The 16,348-nt window shown below is 36.2% G+C and overlaps 1 protein-coding gene across 1 annotated transcript in view; it reads left to right on the plus strand.

The window, feature by feature from the left end:
* LOC100244247 (diphthine--ammonia ligase) overlaps positions 1 to 16,348 on the plus strand; it is a 49,613-nt gene that overhangs the window by 1,902 nt on the left and 31,363 nt on the right. The window contains exons 3-5 of the mRNA XM_002268235.5: positions 5,354 to 5,433; positions 14,033 to 14,258; positions 14,369 to 14,401. Coding sequence (XP_002268271.1) covers positions 5,354 to 5,433; positions 14,033 to 14,258; positions 14,369 to 14,401 — 339 coding nt within the window. The remainder of the gene's footprint in view (positions 1 to 5,353; positions 5,434 to 14,032; positions 14,259 to 14,368; positions 14,402 to 16,348) is intronic.

Here is a 16,348-nt window from a genome sequence, read left to right on the forward strand (position 1 = left end):
CGTCAACATTTTTCCGGTGATATTTTTCGGCGATTTTTTCCCGATGACTTTTCTGACACCGACCACATCATCGGGAGTGCAAAGAGGAGATTTGTAACTTTTCTCAAAGCACCGGAGCCAAACACCCATCCATGCGCCTCCCATGCGCCACTCTTCTCCGGCGGCTTGAATCCCACGCGCCGGCGCGTGAGGGTGCGTGGCCCACTTTACGGTGCCGAGCTTCTTCCAGTAGGCTCGTCCGGCGCTGTCTTGCACTTCTAAACCTCCGTCAGGCCTCTCCAAACCCTGCTTCTCCATTTTTTTTGGCATTTCAGCCTCCGCGGGTCTTCTTTCAGCCTCCTCCGGCCTCCGACGGCAGCTCCCTTCCTTGGCCGAGACCTGTGTGTGCCTTGGGAAGGCCTCTTCTTCATCCCCAGTCACTTTTCTCCTTTGTTTGGGTCCCGACATACCAGGTTCTTCTTCCACAGCTGTGATCCGACCTCCCTTTAGGGCTCTCTTTGATCCAAACGTGATTCAATCTCAGGTGAAGTGGATATGACGACCAAAAATCCCATTTTTACATCCGTCATCTCTGGATCTCCTACTATCACATCAGAAAAATTGATTGGTAGTGAGAATTATCTATCCTGGTTAGCGTCCATGGAACTCTGGTTTATGGGACAAGGTTATGAGGATCATCTTGTTACACCTAAGGATGTTATACCTGATGTTGACAAAGTGCAATGGAAGAAGATCGATGCACAATTATGCAGCGTATTATGGCACAGACTGACAAGTTCTTTATGGTGTTAACCCTCATTGGCCTCTGTCCAAATCTTGAGTCTGTCCAAAATCAGATTCTTGCTAGTCCATCAGTACCATCATTGGATGATGTGTTCGCTCGTCTCTTACACCTCTCCTCTACTCAGACTTTGTCGACTGATGGCTCTTCAGATTCATCTGTGTTAGCCTTTCAGGCTAACTCTCGAGGAGGACGTAGTGGCAATCGGGGTCGAGGACAACGTCCTCAGTGCACCTATTGTAATAAGCTTGGTCACACTCAAAATCGTTGCTATCAGTTACATGCACGGCCTCCTCACAGTGCCCACATTGCTCAGTCATCTGATCCTTTGCTATCTCGACCTGACTCCGCTGCGAGCTCCACATCTCAGAGTATCACCCTTATTGGTAGTGATTATGATGCCATCTTCGATATCAGGCAGCCACATCAGCTTGCTTCTGTTGCCCAGACCGATAATGTCTTTGTCTGCTTTACTCAGTCTCCTTCTCTTGGCCTGTGGGTTCTAGATTTTGGAGTATTTGATCATATCTCTGGTAATAAACACCTTTTCTCCTCTATTACTACTACCTCTGTCTTACCTACTGTTACTTTAGCTAATGGTTCCCAAACTATGGCTAAAGGTATTGGTTTGACTCATCCTCTCCCTTCCCTACCTCTCCATTTTGTCCTTTATGCCCCTGAGTGTCCTTTTAATCTTATTTCCATCAGCAAAATAACTTGCACTCTTAACTGTTCTATCACTTTTTCTGATAAATCTGTGATCTTGCAGGACCGGAGTATGGGGAAGACGATTGGCATAGGGCGTGAGTCTCAAAGCCTCTATCACCTTCATCTCTTGTAGCTTGCATTTCCACCGATGCTCTTCTTCTCATTCACAATCGTCTGGGTCATCCTAATCTCTCCAAGTTCCAGAAGATAGTCCCTTGTTTTTCCACTTTGTCGTTGCTTGCGTGTGAGTCGTGTCAGCTTGGGAAATATACTCGTGTCTCATTCCCAAAGCGTTTGAATAATCGGGCAAAGTCTCATTTTGAACTTGTCCACATTGATGTTTGGGGTCCGTGTCGGACCGCGTCTATTTTAGGATTTCAGTATTTTGTCACTTTCATTAATGACTATTCAAGATGTACTTGGTTATTTTTAATGAAAAATCAAGCTGAGTTATTCTCTATTTTCCAGAAATTTTATGCTAAAATCCAAACACAATTCAAAGTTTCTATTTGAGTGTTACGCAGTGACAATGCTCGGGAATATTTTTCTACACCCTTTACTTCTTTTATGTCCCAACATGGGATCCTCCATCAGTCATCTTGTGCTCATACTCCTCAACAAAATGGGGTTGCTGAATGTAAAAATCGACATCTTGTTGAGACAGCTCGTACCCTCCTTCTCCATAGTCATGTTCTTTTTCGTTTTTGGGGGGATGCTATTCTTACAGCCTGTTACTTGATTAATCGTATGTCCTCATCTATATTACATGACCAAATCCCTCATTCCCTCATTTTTCCTACCCAACCTCTTTATTTCCTTTCTCCTTGTGTCTTTGGCTGTACTTGTTTTGTTCATACTCTCACACCTGGACAGGACAAGCTCTCCGCTAAGGCTACGAAATGCATCTTCTTGGGATGCTCTCGACTTCAAAAGGGCTATCGTTGTTATTCCCCTGATATTCATCGTTATTTTCTCTCCGCTGATGTCACCTTCTTTGAGGACTCTCCATTCTTCTCATCCTCTGAATCTCTTCCCATTTTTGAAGTATTGCCACTTCCCTATATATTTCTCCCTTCAGATGCGCTCTCTCGTCCTCTTTAGGTTTATCATCGTCGACATCGTGCTATTGCTCCTTCTCTCTCTTCCGTTGAGGTACCTAATAACTCACCTCCTGGTCCACTGATTTCTCCTACCTCGGCCCTGTCATCTACTGACCATTTGCTTATTGCTCTTCGGAAAGGTAATCGATCTACTCATAATCCTTATCCTATTTATAATTTTTTGAGCTACCATCGATTATCTTCATCCTATTCTGCCTTTGTCTCTACTTTATCCTCTGTTTTTCTTCCTAAGAGCACTAGTGAGATACTTTCTCATCCTGGGTGGCGACAGGCAATGGTTGATGAAATGGTTGCTCTGCACTTCAATGGCACATGGGATCTTGTTTCTTTACCTCTTGGTAAATCTACAGTTGGATGCCGTTAGGTCTACACTGTGAAAGTTGGTCCTGATGGTCAGGTTAATCGCCTTAAGGCACGCTTGGTTGCTAAAGGTTATACTCAGATTTATGGTTGTGACTATGGTGACACCTTCTCTCCTGTTGCCAAGATTGCTTTTGTTCTCTTATTTCTCTCCATGGCAGCTATGTGTCATTGACCTCTTTATCAGTTGGATATTAAGAATGCTTTCCTTTATGGTGAACTTCTCGAGGAAGTGTATATGGAGCAACCACCTGGTTTTGTTGCTCAGGGGGAGTCTGGTTTAGTGTGCAAGTTACGCCGCTCTCTATATGGCTTGAAACAGTCTCCTCGGGCATGGTTTGGGCGTTTTAGTTCAGTTGTTCAAGAGTTTGGAATGCTTTGGAGTGAAGTAGATCATTCAGTTTTCTATCATCATAACTCTTCGAGCCAGTGCATCTATTTGGTAGTTTATGTGGATGACATTGTCATTACAAGCAGTGATCAGGAGGGTATCCAAAAACTAAAGCAACACCTTTTCAACCACTTTCAAACCAAAGACTTGGGCAAACTCAAGTACTTTCTGGGACTTGAAATAGTTCAATCCAGTTCAGATGTGGTTATGTCACAAAGGAAGTATGTCTTAGACATCTTGGAAGAAACAGGTATGTTAGAATGTAAACCTATTGACACTCCTATGGATCCAAATGTCAAACTTGTACCAGGACAGGGGGAGTCTCTAAGAGGTCCTGGGAGATATCGACGACTTGTAGGCAAACTGATCTACCTCACCATCACTTGGCCAGACATCTCTTTTCCTGTGAGTGTGGTTAGTCAATTTCTACAGTCACCATGTGACAACCATTGGGATGCTGTGATCCGCATTCTTTGATATGTTAAAGGAACACCGGGCCAAGGCATGTTGTATGAAGACAGGGGCCATACCCAAATTGTTGGTTACACAGATGCAGACTGGACTGGTTCACCCTCAGATAGGCGTTCCACCTCAAGGTATTGTGTTTTTATTGGAGGTAACTTAATATCCTGAAAGAGTAAGAAACAAGATGTAGTGGCCAGATCAAGCGCCGAAGCTGAGTATCGAGCTATGGCTTTGGCAACATGTGAACTCATATGGTTGAGGCAACTCCTTCAGAAATTGAGATTTGGAAAAGATGAACAGATAAAGCTAGTCTGTGACAATCAGGCTGCATTACATTTTGCATCCAATCCAGTCTTTCATGAAAGGACCAAGCATATTGCAGTTGACTGTCACTTCATTAGAGAGAAGATCGCATCAGGGTGTGTTGTTACAAGTTTTGTTAATTCAAATGATCAACTAGCAGACATTTTCACTAAATCTCTCAAAGGTCCTAGGATTAAATATATTTGTAACAAGCTTGGTGCATATGACATATATGCTCTAGCTTGAGGGGGAGTGTTGAATATAATGTATTTATAGTGTACAATATTTCTTTCCTTTCTTAATATAGGTCACATATATGGTAGTTAGTTTAACCTAGCCTTGTATATATATATTCCTCTATTGTAAGTTGTAAGTAGTCATGAATATGAATGAGAATTAAGGTTTTTTCTCTCTCTCTCTCTCTCTCTCTCTCTCTCTCTCTTTCAACAGTAAACTTTAGCAGCTACTTGGGGATGCTAGTTGTGGGGTTCAAGGAGATGGGGTCCCTTTTGAAAAAATTAGAGGCAAGGAAAGGGCGAGGGGTTAAGGGGTTTAGATAGCAAGAGGAGTCATAGCTCGGTTTGCCATTTTGAGAGGGAATTTCGTAAATTAGAGGGCTCAGTTAACTACAACAATTCTCTGCGTACTATCAGGGGAAAGGGGAGGAACACAGGGGTTTCAACATTTGTCTTGTGAGGTTGTCGGTTTGTTTTTCTTTTGTTAGGGGTTTTGGGATAGGGTTGGGTTAGCCTCGTAGAAGGGTGGTAGGTTTTCTTTCGCTTTTTTCTTCTCCTACTTGCTTTGTGGCCTAATTTGTATACTCGGTACTTTGTTGCGCCATTTTGCAAGCGCTTCTAATATATTCTCCTTATTTACTTATCAAAAAATAGAAATAAGTAATTTGTATTTGATATCAATCAGAATATTGTGATTGTGTGCACTCTTGTGTAAACCAGTGCTTGATTTATGAAGAAAAACACAGTTAATATTCAGTGTATTAGGGTGTTCCTTTTCATTGTGATTTTATTTATTTATTTATTATTTGGTTGGTTTTGGTTAGGTTGGGAATTGTTTGAAAATGACTGAACACTCAACCTTTTGTGCGTGGGGATGCAATTGTTTCAAACCAGTTCATAATTTTTAACGGAAATCGCCGTTAAGATGAAGTGCATGTGGGCATTTCTTTCATTGTGATTTGTTGATTATTTGGTTGGTTTTTGTTAGGTTGGGCACCAAATTGTTGTCAGCTATGCGAAATGCATGGGAGTGCCATTGTTCCGAAGGAGAATACAAGGATCCACAAGGTGAGCTCTTTAATTGGGATATATTTTTTAATTTTTAATATTTATTTATTTTTTATGTAAAACCAAATGACTTATTTTTGGGAAGCTACTGATGCAATTTCATCTCAATATCAACTAGAAAGTTAATGTCCTTGTAGTGTCAGATTATTACATTTGTTCATTTGTGATATTTGTTTATTATAATAGATATGGGTGATTGCCATATATTTTTAAAAAGACACTGATTTTCAGAAAGGACTGCTGGTGTTTAATTTGATTTGACAATCAACCTGCACAGAAACATAAATGATTCACCTTTACAAATTTGTGAGGTTTTCCCCTTTCATTTCATTGGAAACCCGTCAAGGGGTTTAATTTGCTTTCAATGAATCACAATGATAACCAATCCAAATAAGAACCCAAATTAGTACAGTTGTAACATACAACTTTATAATCTTTTCACATTACTTTCTACTAGTGCAGAATGTCAAAGTATGATGGTGTAGGTTTAACCTAAGTAATCGGAATAAGCCTTCAAGTAATTAGAGGTTTGCCTTAGAAAAGGAATCTCCATGGAAACAGGTCACATTAGGAAGCTTACAAAAGAAATAAGTGGTTAATTTCACGAGGGATTGGTTTAGGGTAGGGTTGTGGAAGGTCATAAGAAGAGGGTTGGATGGCTTTCAAAGTAGAACTTGCTTTTTAGTGGATAATGGCAAGAGAGTGAAGTTTTGGAAGGATGTTTTGCTGTGGTGATTCAATTTTGACTATAAACTTTCCATCCCCTCTTGGTATTGCCTCTATTAAGGATGCTTGGGTTGTGGGCATGTGGGAGGATGTGGGTGTTGGAGGGCATTGGAGATAGTGTTGTCAAAGGTGATCACTTGGTTCATCTAGGCCATTAGGCAAGGTGAGAAAAATAAAAATTGCCTCTTGAAGACCCAAGTGAGGTGACTTCAAAGAGGAAACACTTAAGCATCCACCTTAGGATAGAGTTTAAGGTGTAACAATGATTGCCTTCTTTCATAAGGCTGGAAATTTAGGAAAAAAAAAAAAGAAGTAAAATATTAAAAATAAAATTTAGAAAGCTGAGGTATGGAGAATTTGAAAGGTTGAAAAACAAAGCCTTGATAAAGGAAAAACAAAAATGAATAGGAAGATTTAATCTTAAGAAAAAGACGAGGTAGAGGGACGAAGAAAAGAAAGTTTTTGACAATTACCTTTGGGCAAGAAGTAAAGGAGGTGGAGAGAAGAAGATTTCAGTAGTAGTGTGGTTAACTTTGGTCGCATGGTTAACTTTGGTAGCGTGGTTCATTTTGGCAAGCTTTTCTCCTCTTTCTCTGTTACTCTCTTACGCTTTTTCTTTTTCTTTTCTTCATAGTTTGAATCCAACTTTTAAAAAAAAAAAATTTATTCTTTGCTTGTGTTGTGACTACTGTTATTGGTGCCCTTTTTTATTTTTATTTTATTCTCTGTTTGTGTAGTTACTGACACACTGCAAAGTACTCCCCCTTAACTTATCTGTGACCCATCCATTCAATGGGTCCCACCACTGCCCCCTACTTCTTTCACTTGTTTCTCATCTAAAGTTTATCTGACATCAATAAAAAATTGAATTTTTATTATTGATAAGGGTCATATACAATTTGTTTAACATACCACTGTGCTTATGCTATCTTGCATGCCCCACTTAGCCCCTCATGGTTGAAAAAAAAAACCAAGATAGTATTCACATCCTCTCTCATAGTTGAAAAAAAAAAAAACCAATATAGTATTCACATCCTCTCCCATCTAGTATCTCCAATTCTCCACTAGACCGTGGGTCCCATGGTCCTCTTTCCTAATTTCAAGTGCGGTAGGTATCATTTAGCAATAGTCCTCTCCTTGTTGACCTTATTTGTATACATTTTTTATTTTAACTTCTTTTATTCGTACTCAAACTCTCAAAAGTTTTTTTTTTTATATTTTTTTTTTAAACTTTTTTTACATTCTTGCTTTGTCTCCCTTATATTTTAATTATTTCTTTTTCTTCTTTAATTAAATTTTAGATTTTGTGAATGACATCAAAAGGTGGCACCTTATCAAAGGGTTTAAACAAAGAAGATTCGGCTTAGAAATATAATTATTTAAAAGACCTTAGGGATACGAAGTTAGTAACATAATTATTTTGTGGGAACAAGACAAAAGGTGGAATCTTTAGAGTAAAGCAACATGAAATAGGGACATGCTGTAAGGTGTTTAAAATGTTTGGAGGAAGTAAGAGAAGAGCTTAAGAAGTACATGACTAATAAAAAGAATAAAAAGATAACTATAGTTCTTTTCCTGAATTTTGAGACTTAGAAAACTTTGTTGATATTAATGAAGAAAAGGAACTTGAAGAAGTCAATTTGAGTGGAAAAAAAGTGATTGGTAATAGAAGAAGTGAAGTGGGAAGTAATAAGAAGATGGAGTCAACAACATAATGCCTTATTGATGCTTTTGTGTCTCAAAATCCAAAAAAAGCAGTTCGACTTTGGAAAGAGGGAAAAATGAAGCAAAGTTCTATAGATGATGTATTTGATAAAAAGGAAAGGGAAAGTGTATGCTAGTACATTGGCTGATTCTTCTATCTAGCAAGGATATCATTTAATTGTGCAAATTTGTATAGTTTTAAATTGATGTTTGAAGCTTTCGGGCTATATGGCCCAAATATGAAATCTCCTAGTTATCATGAATTAAGAGTTCTGATTCTTGAGAAAGAAGTGGAGTACATAAAAAATTTATTAAAAAATCATAATGTTGCATGGATGAAGTATGGAGTTTCTATCGTCTGATGGACAGATAGATAGAAGAAATCGAACTTTGATGATTTTTTTTGGTAAATTGCCTAGTTGGAACAATGTTTATCAAGTCCATTTATGCTAGTTCATTCATGAAAACTGGGGAAAGACATTTGAATTTCTAGACAAGTTTATGAAGTGCATTGGGGAAGTAATAACTGACAATGAATCTATCTATTAGCAGGTAAGATTTCATTTGATAAAGTTCTTTAGGTTTATTTGTGTCATTTAAATTGAAACATTATGTTGTGACATTATTTGCCTTTTGGGCACACTTTTTTCTTATTCAATACTATCTTGTTTTTACCCATCAAAAAAAGAAAAAAAAATGATATTATTTATCATTTTTATTTATTATCATAGTTGTTAACTCAAAACGTATCGTGTATCGTTTTTCTATTTTTTCATATCATGTATCGTAAGTTTTTTATATAGTAAAAAATAAATAGAAACATATGTATATGTGTGAATATCTGGTGAAAGTATGAAGTATAAAGTATTATATATCCAATTTTATGGAAGATAGTAGGATCTAAAGAGTTAATTTTTATCCTATTATATGAAAACATTGAATGTTAATGTTTTAACAAGTTCAAATTAACAAAATATAACTTTAATATATAGATTCATCACATAATCCAGAAAATAGACTTCTTCAATTTTTAGCTATGATTTTTAGTTCCAAATTCTAACTAGGTATATGCATTTATTGTGTTGATATTAATATATATATGTGTGTGTGTGTGTTTGTTCGTTCATATGTGTTATCTTCAAAGTTCCAACTTTTCAGGTTTATCGTCATTTCTTTTCCACCAAAAAAGAAATAAAAAAAAAACTAATTGATCAAGTAAAAATTTTTCTTCAATGATCACCATCATTTTCATTGTTAACATTCAAACTAGTTAAATGAAAATTCTCCATTATTTATTGTAAAAATAAACTTACTTGACTTCTAATATAACATTTGAAAATATGAATGCAACTTTTCATATAAGATTATTTTACTTATTTCTCCTTTTTATGATTAATTTTTAATTTTTTAGTATATGTTAAATAGTTAATATAATAAATTCTTTTAATAAAAAAAGAATTAATTTAATTTTTTTCAAAAAATTATGGAAAATAGTTGAAGATGTATGTATCTTTGTATCCTAATATCATGTATCATACATGTATCGTAAGATGCACTTTAAAATAAGATACAAATTATGATACATATTGATTTTCATAAAAAATGTATCATATCGTTGTATTGTATTGTGTATTGCAAGTTTTTAACAACTATGCTTATTATGTTTTTTATGCTAAAAATTTAAATAGGAAAGTTCTTAGAAGCAAAACAATTGCATTTGTGTTGGACGACTTGTGCGACTCATTGCATAAACCCCATTTTAGAAGATATTGGGAAACTTCCTACATTTAAGAGGATTTTGACAAGAGCCATTTCATTGAATGGTTTCATCTATAATTATGTGGGGGTGTTAAATATATTGAGAGAGTTCACCAAGTAAAGAGAATTGGTTAGGCTGGACATAACTCAATTCGCAACATGTTTTCTTAACCTACAAAGTATCCATATGCAAAAGCGCAATTTGAAATTGATGTTCACTTTTGAAAAGTGGTTAGCTAGTAAATGGACAAAGGAGGTGGTAGAGGAAAAACAAGTCTTAAAAATTGTTTGGATGCCTTTATTTTGGAATCATGTTGTCTATATTCTTAAGGTGATGGGTCCTCTTGTTAAAGTTCAACTTGTTGACAATGAAAGAAAACCAACTATAGGGTTCATATATGATGAAGTTATGGATAGATGTTGGGTTAGGTTGTTACTTTTATAGATGATTGCACCACAACAACTTGGGTTTATCTCATGAAATCAAAATCTCAAGTAGCCTAAATATTCCTCATTTTCCATGGGTTGATCAATACTCAATTTGGCCAAAAAATTCTCACCCTTAGATCAGATAATGTTAAGGAGTAGTTCAATCAGGACCATATCTCATATTTTGAAAGAGAGGGCATTTTACATCACTATCAAGTGTTGATACCCCATAACAAAATGGAATAGTTGAGAGAAAGAATAAGCACCTTCTTGATTTGCTAGATCCCTACACTTTCAAATGAATGTTCCAAAAACCTATTAGGGAGAAGCCATTCTTATAGCCGTCCACTTGATTAGTAGAATGCCCTCTAAGGTTCTTGACCATAACTCTCCTGTTGGGAAACTCTCCACCTTATTTCCTAATTTCCAACAATTAGGGTCCTTACCTCCAAAAATATTTTGGTGTAGTTGTCATGTTCATGTCCATAGCTACCTGAGAGGGAAATTTAATCCTAGAGCAATCAAGTGTATTTTCTTTGGTTATTATTCTATACAAAAAGGGTTCAAGTGCTATCACCGGGTACAAAGAAGAGATATGTGACCATTTATGTTGCCTTTGTTGAGAGTCATCCTTACCTTGGGGATAACTATCTTCACAGGGAGGGCAATTTTAGAAATGAAGATAATTGGTGGTTATTGAATCTTGAGGAAACTGATCAGACTTCTAAATCTACTCCTCATTTTCTACTACAATCCTCATCTACTTCAGATAATGATCCTTCCCAACTCCAATTCCCAAGTTCTAACCAATCTCTAAATGTCGATCCTTGTTTGCGTGTTGATCCACAACCATGTGATGATTCTACAAAGAAACAATAGTTAGGACCTGTCCCCAGAAAAGCCTCCAAAAGCCACACATGAGAGGTCTAAAACTCCATTCATCAAGGTATATTCAAGGAGGCAAAGGCCCACACTTGATTCACATGCCCTAATCTTCAACTTCAAAACAAGTAATGAAAATAAAAACAAAATTTCCTAGAAGGATAAAGATTTGAATTTACCTATTGCTATTAGAAAAGGAGTGATGTGCTATTTCATAATCTCTCACTCTAACTGCGAGCATTGTCACCTAGTTATCTTCACAAATGGTTTGGGCAATTGTCTAAGAGGCATTAAAGATGAAGCCTTGGAGAGAAGCCATAAATGAGGAAATCAAGGCACTTGAGAAGAATAAGACTTGAGAAAACATGAACCTAGTAAAAGGAAAGAAAACAATAGGCTGCAAGTGGATTTTTACTACCAAGAACAGACCCGATGGTTCTTTAAAAAGATACAAGGCACATCTTGTACCTAAAGAGGTTACTCAGGTATACAACATAAACTATCAAGAGCCTCTGCTCTAGTGGCAAAGACGAATACAATTTGCGTTCTTCTCTCACTTGCATCAAATTTTGATCATCCGTCACACCAATTTTGATGTAAAATATGCATTCTTGGAGATTTTGGAGAAGAAGTGTGCATGGATATTCCACTTTGGTATGAAAATGGACTTCCTACATTCAAGGTGTGCAAATTAAAGAAGTATATACTGGCTCAAGCAATCACCTCGAGCGTGGTTTGGAAAGTTCACAAGGTCAATGATTAAGAGAGGATATAGCCAAAGTCAAGATGAGACACTCTGTTTAAACACTATTCCAAAGGGAAGGTAACGACACTAATTGTGTATGTGGATGATGATGTTGTCACTGAAAATAACCTAGAAGAAATTATGGAGCTGAAATCACATATTTGGCTAGAGAGTTTGAAATCAAAGACTTGGGAAAGTTGAGATATTTCCTTGGAATCAAAGGGGCTAAGTCCAAATAAGGAGTGTTCATTTCAAAATAGAAGAATATTCAAGATCTGTCGAAAGAAATAGGGATGTTGGGCTGGACCACTCCTGTAGAACTTAATCACAATTTAGGAAATCTTGAAGAAAAGCAGCCTATTGATCGAGGCATTTACCAAAGATTGGTTGGGAAACTTATCTACTTATCACGCACATATCCTGACATTGCCTATGCTGTGTCTATGTTAAGCCAGCTCATGCATGCCCACTGAAACCATATCTTGATGTCATGTATAGGATTCTAAGGTATTTCAAGGCAGCACCCTAGAAAATGCAAGCTTATATTGACACAGATTAGGCGGGTTCCATTGTAGATGGGAGATCAACCACAGGTTATCATACCTTCCCAGGAGGGAATCTAATTATGTGGAGGAGTAAGAATCAAGCTGTAGTAGCTTGCTCACGTGCAGAAGCAAAGTTCAGAGCTATGACTCATGCAATTTGTGAACTATTGTGGATCAAAAGCATTTTGGCAGATTTTACAATTGAAGTTAGGAAGCATGTCCTATGGTATTGTTATAACAAAGTTGCCATAAACATTGCACCAATCCCATCCATTATGATTAAACTAAACACTGGAAGTTGACAAACACTTTATTAAGGAGAACCTAGACGATGGATTAGTTTGTATTCCCTACATGCCTACAACACACAACTTGCTGAAATCCTTATGAGGGGGAGTGTTGTCGGATTTGATGTTATTTCTGCAGTTTTTAGTTTTGTCATAGCTGTATAGAATATTTCTTCCTTTTTTCTATTTGTGTAAATAGGTAGTTTCTATACTTGGGCTGGTGAAGACTTCTATCCTATATAGCTCTATACATTTCCTGAGAATGAATGATTCATTATTCCATTCAAAATACCTAGAAGAATCATACAAGGGTAATGGTAGATTTAGCCATTGAATTAGGGGTTTGGAGGGCGGGCAGGGTGGTTTTGTTTCAAGTAGTCTCAAACCTGCCAATAAGCCATCCATTACATTTATTACTGTTAGACTAAGAGAGGCAATCTGGTGTTTGTTTATTAGTTTCAATCAGATTTTCTATCTATGGTTTTTTGTTTGGTCATTTATTTCAGTTTTGCTATGACTAGGAAGAGACTTGAGATAGCCAAAAGGATTGGGAGGAAAAAAAAAAGAAGCAAATATCAAAGCAACCTAATTATATGTGGATGTGTTAGCCAGTGACTCAGTCTGTTTTTAAAGCCCATCTTTTCACAAGAAATCAGCTTTCATAGTTCCCATGTCTAAGCTGCCAATGTTAACTCTCCTGCCTATAGGAATCAGCCACCTTTTTATTTTTTTTTCATCTAATTATGTTTTTAGGCTAACTTGCTACTTTCATAAGCTTCCCTGGATTGATTTGAGTGCTGAAGTGACCCAAGTTTGCATAAAAGACAATGACCTATTGGTCCACTAGCATGAGATAGGCATTGAGAGATCTCTTTATGAAGAGGTTAGCAGTTTGAAAATTTTTATGTAATTTAATGATGCCACTCAGAGGCTCAGCTGGAACAAGGTTTGTGTGGGACAAGGGTTTCCTCTGTTGTACTTAAATTTTAAATTATTTCAATTTTTCTAGTTGACATTGTTGACTGAAAATATTACCTAAGGAGATTATTTATTTATTTTTGCGAAGTGAAGAATTCGTACTATGATATAAAGTCAAATTTTGTTATTTGGCATTGTATGAAGAAAGATATAGTAGTAGCCCTTTTTTCTAGTTTTACACCAACCTTGTGGTACACTTTGATACAAAAAGATAGGAGTCTTTTGTGTGACAATGCATGAAAGGAGTACTATATTTTATGGATATCTTCCTAATTGCTACTTCAAATTTCAAAAACCAAGTTCTTTTGACCAAGAGCTTCTCAAATCAAACTTAAGGTGAACCAAGATAGAATTTTTAGCGCCTCTTTGCAATACAATTATATACTTATTGATCAAAAAAAAAAAAAAAAAAGATAGAATTTTTATAAGATGAAAGCTTTCCATCAACAGCTGTTTTTTTGTGAAAGGAGCTCTCGATATTCGCTAGAACAGTTGAATGTATTCATTGCATATTTTCACTTTCTGATGGTTTTTTGATTGCATAGGCATCAAAACCTCAGCTATAGAATGACTCAAGGTGATGAAGTTGAAGATATGTCAATCTTGTTGGAAGAAGTAAAAAGGCAGATTCCCTCCATCACAGCAGTGTCTTCTGGTGCAATTGCATCTGACTACCAAAGGTTTCGGGTAGAGAATGTTTGCTCAAGGCTAGGTCTTGTTTCCCTGGCATACTTGTGGAAGCAGGACCAGTCCTTGCTCCTTCAAGAAATGGTATTGTATTTTTCTTAATATGAGTAATGTATAATTAGAATCTGGATTAGTTCTATACCAAATGATGGTTTTGTTTGTTTCCTTTCCTTTTCTCTTTTGGTGTCAACTAGGTAACCAATGGAATTGTGGCTATCACAGTAAAGGTAGACAGTTTTTTTAAACTTATTGTTCTCTTTGCTATTTTTATTTTTTAATTTTTTTTACATTTTTCTTTCTTTCTGTGTACTCCTTATTTGGATGTAATTTACTTGTTATTTCTGTCATAAGTTGGGGCATGTAGTTTGCTTTTTCATGTTGAGCTCTTTTTTGAGTGACTGCATTTTCATTCAGGTACTTTTCCTGTTCTTCTAGGATAAGTCACCACTATTATTTATTTTGAAATTTATTGCAAATTATGAATTTCCATTCTTTCATGCTGATTGGCACACTCATCCACTCAAGATTGTTTATTGAGTGGTTGGAACAGTGTGGTTAGAACTTTCTCCGAGCTATCTAGTTCTTTGGGCAGGGAGCTGGTATCTGAACTTTGCTAGAAGGTTTGCTAAAGTGAATTCTTTGGGGATAAGAAACCTTTGAGTGGAGGAGGATCTTATTGGTGTTCTTTGTTGAGTGTTTTAGGGGAAGAAGGGGCCTTTGAAATTGGATTCTTAGGTTTGCCAGATTATTTATTGTTCGGGTGGTTTGAGTTTGCTTTTTAAACCTGAATGTTTGGGTCCTCTAACTGGTGGATGATTGGTGGGCCAAAAGAGGAAGTCACAATGATAGACTTCTTTTCCTAATGAGTGCTATTGTGGTGTCCTTTTGATTATGTTCTTGTGATATTTTATGTATGTCTTGAAGAATAGCTCACCACTTTTCATCTTAAATGAATGGGACTGAAGGAACAAAAGTATTCCAAAGAGTGGCTGGCTATTACTTGTGATTGTCCCTTTCCATTATAATTTTCTCTAAAAGTGTAATTTCATGTGATGTAGGAGTAAAATAAATATAGGAAAAGAAAAGATAAAGAGGAAAAATGGGAAACTTTAGAGTCTCATTAAAGCCTTCTAGGAGTCTTAGCTAGAACAAAAGTAAGGGAGTTTTACTATTGAAAATTCCAAGTTATGTTAAAAAATTTAGGTGGTGTTTAATAAAATCGAAAATTAAGTACTGAAAACTTTAATGCTAAATTATGAGTGCTGAAAGTTCTAAGTGTAGAATTAATAAGAGTGAAAAAGGTTTGATATCATCTCACGTCTAATTTAATTGTTTAGCAACAAAGCCATAAGTCTCATTGAGGGATATGCCTTAACCAGTGGGTGAATCACATTAGACCCTGGGGAGTGGGAGGTTACATGTGCCACTGAAAAAATTAAAAAAAAAAAAAAAAAAACTCCATTGGCAGCATTTAAGTTAAGACCTCCTGGTAGGAAGGGCATGACAATAATCATTGAGCTAGATCTCAATAATTACTTTAGAAATGAACTTTCCACTGCTTTAGTATTCTTAAATTTCTTAATGGATTTTCCTTATCAACTAGTGCATGCTCTTTGTATTTTTTGTATAAAATTATTTTCTATATTTCTTATCATTTATGAATGTTCTTTTTCCTTGTTTTCGTTTTGCTTTTCTAGGATAGAAAAACTTTGAGATTTCTTCTTGAAATTTCTTGGTGAAATGACTCAATTTCTTAGAAAATATGTGTACAATCTGCTAATTTTGACTTGTTTTTGAATTTTTTTTCCATTCTATCCTGCAGTTGCTTAGTTGAAAATATCTGTTTGTGTACTTTAATATTTTTCTTATATTTCATAGTTGTTTTTAGAAGTGCTCCATTGATTGAAATGACTGCATTTTTGGGGAAGATGTGGCTGCATTATTAGGAATGCTTGCACAAAATGTTTCAGATAGAGATTTTAAAGTATTTTAGTGTATAGGCATATTCTGTAGAGAACTTTAAGAGTATGAAGAAAGTACCAGAGAATCTTAAAAATACTGGACAAACAGGGCCTTCACTAATTAGCTTGTTGCACCTTCCTTCAGTGTGATTACTGTGAGATCTATATTTACATTCATAATCCTTGTTCCTCTAATATTTCTGAATCTTCTTA

Source organism: Vitis vinifera, chromosome 14 (genome assembly GCF_030704535.1).
Source record: "Vitis vinifera cultivar Pinot Noir 40024 chromosome 14, ASM3070453v1".
Taxonomy (NCBI): Eukaryota; Viridiplantae; Streptophyta; class Magnoliopsida; order Vitales; family Vitaceae; genus Vitis; species Vitis vinifera.